This window comes from Dama dama, chromosome 9 (genome assembly GCF_033118175.1).
Source record: "Dama dama isolate Ldn47 chromosome 9, ASM3311817v1, whole genome shotgun sequence".
NCBI lineage: Eukaryota > Metazoa > Chordata > Mammalia > Artiodactyla > Cervidae > Dama > Dama dama.
Window position 1 is genome coordinate 28,356,796 of NC_083689.1, and position 6,000 is coordinate 28,362,795.

Genomic DNA, 6,000 nt, shown 5'->3' on the forward strand with positions numbered 1-6,000 from the left:
CTGGGGCTGTCCAGCTTATCTAAACCACGGGCTGGTCTTTCCACTTCAATACACTCTTGCTGGAGATATAAGGATTTAATAGTAAGATATAAGGATTTAATAGTACATTTCCATTAGAAACATCCAATGAGAATTTAAGAACTCTGAAATGTAAAGTTCTAAAAACTATATGTATATATTGTTCATGGATTAGACTCAAGATGCCAAGAATACAGTTTTCAGGGTAAGAGCTTCAAATACAGAAAAGTGACTTTGAAGGAAGCTATGCTGTCTTACAAAACAAAACAACAAAACTAGTAGTTAATTAAAAGGGAACTGTCCCATTATTGAAAGAAACATATGCTATTTATATATTTTGGAAGTGTGCTATAAAGAACTGTTACTAGGATTTAAGGTTGAATTCTCCAGGTACCTACTTACTGAGCAAAGTAATTAAACATGTTTGGCTTAAAATTCCAGCATTCCAATGTGGCTTTCATATACAAAACTTGTCTGGTAATGTTAAAAACAAAAACAAGGAAACAATGCAATTAGTTGTTGGCAAGCAAAGCTAAAGCTGGGACAAGTAGAACTGCAGAATTAATTGGTCCTAACTGGGCAATAGCTCAGTCAATACCGAAGTCTGAAAACTCTATTTTGAGAGTTAAACAGCCTTACACACTTCAGGAAGAGTCCCTCAGGAGACAGGATATGGGATGCTTCTCAGGTTGACCTCAACATCATGGCCACAAAAATCTTTTCAGAGATACTGCAGCCCTTCTAGTTTGCTCTTCTAGAGAGAATTTATGGCTTTACTAATTTCTTTGCACAATTTAAGGTTTAGATTTGCTCCAGAAACTGCAATCTAAATTAGAATGAGCAACTAAAATGTCAGAATATATCCAAAGATGAACTGCTGTGATCGTTTTCCTTGCTCTATTCATATTATTACTGCCCATGGCATAAGAGGTAAACATTGCCTCACCATGTTATGGAACCTCTGTGTGACTACTTTACTTATTGCTACAGTTCAAAGAAATGTTATCATACTAGCTAACCTCTTTCCAAGGTGACGAGCTGAATTTCAATCTTGGAAGATATGACTGTTGAATTAAAAAAAAAAGAAAACAAGAAACCACAAGAGAGGCTTTCTGGTTTCTCCACTCCAGTAATTTAAGATAAAATCAGTCCTTAAGAGTAATAAGACACATTTGGGAGTCTGGGATTGACATGTACACATTGCTATATTTAAAATAAAATGCCTTTCCATTAAAAATATGATCATAAATTAAAAAGAACAAACATTTTGCTTCTTCATCTAGTCACAAATTGAGCTGGAAGGATAAATGAAACAAGCAAAAGTGAAAGCCTTGAATAAATAACCTTTTTTTTTTTCTTGAACTATATATTGGCTAACTCATTTTCATGTGATATACAATTATATAAGAAAGGGTACACAGACAGTATTATACTTTATAAATCATTGGTATATAAATGTAGATTTCCGCCCCCCCCCCCCCCGCCATATTTCTCTGTGAATCTAAAGATTCTATATGACTATAGCCCACCAGGCTCTTCTGTCCATGGGATTCTCTAGGCAAGAATACTGCAGTGAGTTGCCATGCCCTCCTGCAGGGGATCTTCTTGATCCAGGGATCGAAACCGTATCTCTTATGTCTCCTGCACTTGCAGGCAGGTTCTTTATCACTAGTGTCATCTGAGAAGTCCATATGAGGTGTCATAATGTATCTATTACCCTAAAATACTTAAATACTTTCACTAAGGTCTTTGCCATGATCCTCTACCTTCCTACCCTCATGAAAGAAGCATATGCATAAACCCCTTGCTGCTGCTGCTGCTAAGTCACTTCAGTCGTGTCCGACTCTGTGCAACCCCATAGACGGCAGCCCACCAGGTTTCCCCATCCCTGGGATTCTCCAGGCAAGAACACTGGAGTGGGTTGCCATTTCCTTCTCCAATGCATGAAAGGGAAAAGTGAAAGTGAAGTCTCTCAGTCGTGTTTGACTCTGTGCGACCCCATGGACTGCAGCCTACCAGGCTCCCCTGTCCATGGGATTCTCCAGGCAAGAGTACTGGAGTGGGGTGCCATTGCCTTCTCCTGCATAAACCCCTTAGATTATACCAAATAAGTTATCAATTTTCATATTTCACTTCCCCTGTTATGCAACTTATCATCCTAGGTTCTTCATTAGTCAGGCACTCAACCAAAAACTTTTCTTTATAGTTCACTGTCAGTATACATATCCAAAGCCTAAATCCAAGGGGAGGGGAAAAAGGTCAGCACTTAGTGAAAGAAAAATAAAATGATGCACCAATGGGGTAAGGAGATGGGGGAGAAAGAGACTGAGAGTCTGCCAAGAGCTTGCCACTGGCTGGGAGGTGGGAGTCCAACTTTACCAGGCAAATCCTAGCTTGCAGGCAGTGCAGAATAAGAGCAGACATGAAGACAGGAATTCATGCACTTCTAATTAAACATGTTTCTTCTGCAAAGGCAGTCAACCTTGATAGTGCTACTATTAGAGGCAGAAGGTATTTAACAATGAAACAGAATCGTCTTCCTTCACATCGGATAATTTTGTCAGATCTGACAAAATTTAGAACTTAGCAAGCTCTATCTCTCTGTTTTCTTGTACTCACTGAAGGTATCAAAAACAGTAAAATATGCCCCTTAGACTCATCCCATCCCTTTGCTAAAACAATATTTCAGAAAAGTATGAGATTTCAGTAAAGCTCTTCAGAAGCTGTCCTGAAGAAGTCATCTACAACAGTGACTGAAGTGAGGGAAGGGGAAATTAAACCACTTGTACCCTTAACATCCACACTTCATCACATACCCAGGATACTAGTTGCTAACTGGTTCTAACAAAAAAATGGGGGTGGGGGGTGCGGGTCGGGGTGGGGGATAGGAGGCAGGGCTGCCATTCTGCTCAAGCAGATCATTTCACATACTCTACCTGCACCCGCCACGAGGGCCCTGGGCTCACAACTGCGGATGCAATGCAGGAGGGAGACCGATCGAACGCTGGTGTTGAGGAAGGCCACCACGCAGCCCAGCTTGGCCAGGCCAAACCACACGTGAATGAAATCTGGTTCATTGCTCATCAGCAAAGCTACAGTATCGCCCCTTTTCAGCTGGGAATGGTTCCGGAAGGCATGGGCAACTTGATTACTTCTCCTGTCCACATCCTCATAGGTGTAGATGTCTCCCTCGTAGATGATGAAAGGTTTCTGGGGCTGCTTCTTGGCCTGGATCAGGAATTTATCCAGGACAGTGACTAGCTTCCCTTGCTGTCTGTGCCTGTTTGTCCAAAGTCCACGGAGAACCACCTTCAGCGAGTACCAGAGGTCACTCCAGAAGTAAGGGTACAGGAGTTTCTGCAAGAAGCTCAGGAAGACCATTCCAGCCCCTAGTCCTGTTAGCCAGGGCAGGAACGTGGGGGCCGCAAGACCAGAAGGCAGCCCAGATCCCGGTCCTGCCATTGCTCTCCCGGGGGCACCTCTCTGCGGAGACCAGTCTGCAGTGTGCAGGGCTAGCACCTGCAGTTCGCCCCAACCTTTATGGGAGGGAGAAGAACTCTTGCGAAACTGAGTGAAAAGTCTTCTGCACAGAAGTTGCTCCAAAGAATGCTGGGGATAAGGCCTAGGACACCCTGCGGATGGGCAATTAGAGCGTGAGATAAGCTCAAGGGCCTCCGGCGGGGATCGAGAAATCCAGCGCAGCACACACTGGCGTCTGAACCCCGACGGCGGCCGCCGCCCTGCGGAGTCCTGAGGCACCTACCAGTTCTCTCCGGGCTGCTTGGATCAGTCCGCGGGGCCTTTCAAGCTCCGGCGCATACCCCACCACCCTCGGGGGCAGGTGCTCTCCGGTGCCTGCAACTTGGAGGCTGAATTCCAGCCGACAGAAGCTGGGGTGGCGAAGACTGAGATACGCAGCGGTTTTCCGCTTGGATGCTGCAGAACCGCGCAGGGTGTCGGCGCCACGCCTCCGTCCAGGGTGTCCCCAGGTCTTGTGTGATCCCAGGGTCCGCAGCGCCGCCCCGGCTGTGCCCCGCGCAGCGGCCCAGCGCCCACTGGGCTCCCCTCGGGCAAGAGGAGCCCCCGCGCTTCTCCCAGGTGACCGCCGCGCCCTCTGGAAAAGCTGCCTCCTACGCGGATCGCAGCTCCCCTTCTAGGTTCTTGAGCTGGGGCATCTCTCCTCCAAGCCCCGGCGGAGGGGATCGCCTCCCGCCCGCCTCCAGACGCCGGGCCAACCCTGCCCCGACGGCGGTCGCTGGAGCAGCTTCCTCGGCCCGTCCTCCACTGGCTGACGTGCAGCGACCCGAATCCCAGGAGGAAAGCCGCACGGCATGGGGCAGAGAGCAGCCAGGCTCCTGGAACCGGGTCGGGGAGTTCATTCATTCCATAAATGGTCAATAAAGGAAAGGAAACTAGAGGCTACAGAGGCGAGGGGAAGAATTAAAGAAAAGAAAAACTAAAGCTGCCAGCAGAGGGGGGCGAGAGGGGGCGGCGGGGGCGGGAGGATAGACGGGGAACAGGGAAACAGGCGACGAAAAAGATATTTATAAATTTCACAGGAATTCATGCAGGAATATTTGAACTCTGTTCATAAAACATCACAAAGGGAGTTTGCGGTTATACAAAAAGTAGTTTTGAAAACTTTTATTAGTAGGTTGGTATTGACATTTATACTAAAGTTCAGTCCTTAGAGTGCCTTGATAAGTGCTTTTTACAAAATTTTCCAAAAGTACTATTTGAGGTGAGAGCTTAACTCCATATTCACAACCACATTTTAAAAAAAGGGTAAAATGATTTTTTTTCCCAGTGAGATCCTTTAAAATATGATCAGAACATCAAACTAAAGATTCTAAAAGGGGGTAGGGCAAAGTGGAGAGGCAACAGATAATTAAAAATAACAATAAATTTTATACAATGGTGAAATTTTACTGAAGATAAACTGCTGCTGCTGCTAAGTCGCTCAGTCATGTCCGACTCTGTGTGACCCCATAAACGGCAACCCACCAGGCTCCCCCGTCCCTGGGATTCTCCAGGCAAGAGTACTGGAGTGGGGTGCCATTGCCTTCTCCAAAGATAAACTGAGGGGTACTTAGTTACATATTTTTTTCCTTGCAGATACTACCATTCCAGCTCTCCGCCTTTCAGAAGTGTGTATAAATGGTTAATTGCACATATTGAAATAACTAAGCATTGACTCACTTTGTCAGCTTTTCCTTCTTCAGTCATGTTCTCCAGCTGGGTTCTAGATAACCTCAGATTTCCTAATAAAGAAAAAACTATAACTCCAAGGCAGACTTTGGCTTATTAATCTGAAAATGATTACTTTGAAGTCACAGTGAAGAGCTTAAAAGAATGAGAGGCTCTTAAAACTCTTTTGTGTAGATCAAGAAAATCCTTTCTAAATTTATTCAGAAACACTGCTCTTTTCAATTCAGAAACACCTTTCCATTTCAAGAAAAGTATTAGTATCCAGTAGTTTACAACTGAGAAGTTAGTTTACAACTTGAAAAGCATCTTTGACATTCTATGCTTTTTTTCCCTAACTCAAGTTTGAATCAGACACTCCTAGAAAACAATAGTTGAAGCAGAGAACAGAATATGTAGAAGTTGGTCTCAGACTTTTGAATTCCAATACAAGTAAAATCTGTCCTTCTGTAGTGGAAAATGAGTTAAGAAACATAGGTGTGCCATATTTTTAATATGTAAAATTAAAAACATTAAGCTCACACTAAAACAGTTATCATCTACTGTCACCATTGTTTCATAAACAGAATTTATTTCAGCATTAAAAAGAAGAAAAGGAATAACATTATAATAAAAGACATTCTTTGAGAATAAATCAAATTAACTTCATGAAAAACTCATGTGTTACACTGATTTTTCATATTATGGATCTCCAAACATGATCACAGGGCATGGAACAAAATTGTTAGTAACTACTGATATATGTGAGTTGAGAAAATAGTTTGGCACCATAAATGT

At 43.9% G+C, this 6,000-nt stretch overlaps 1 protein-coding gene across 1 annotated transcript in view; it reads right to left on the reverse strand.

Moving 5' to 3' along the window:
- The window catches only part of SLC27A6 (solute carrier family 27 member 6), a 71,096-nt gene extending 67,359 nt beyond the window's left edge, over window positions 1-3,737 (reverse strand). The window contains exon 1 of the mRNA XM_061150857.1: window positions 2,955-3,737. Coding sequence (XP_061006840.1) covers window positions 2,955-3,480 — 526 coding nt within the window. The 5' untranslated portion in view covers window positions 3,481-3,737. The remainder of the gene's footprint in view (window positions 1-2,954) is intronic.
- Window positions 3,738-6,000: the final 2,263 nt, after the last annotated feature.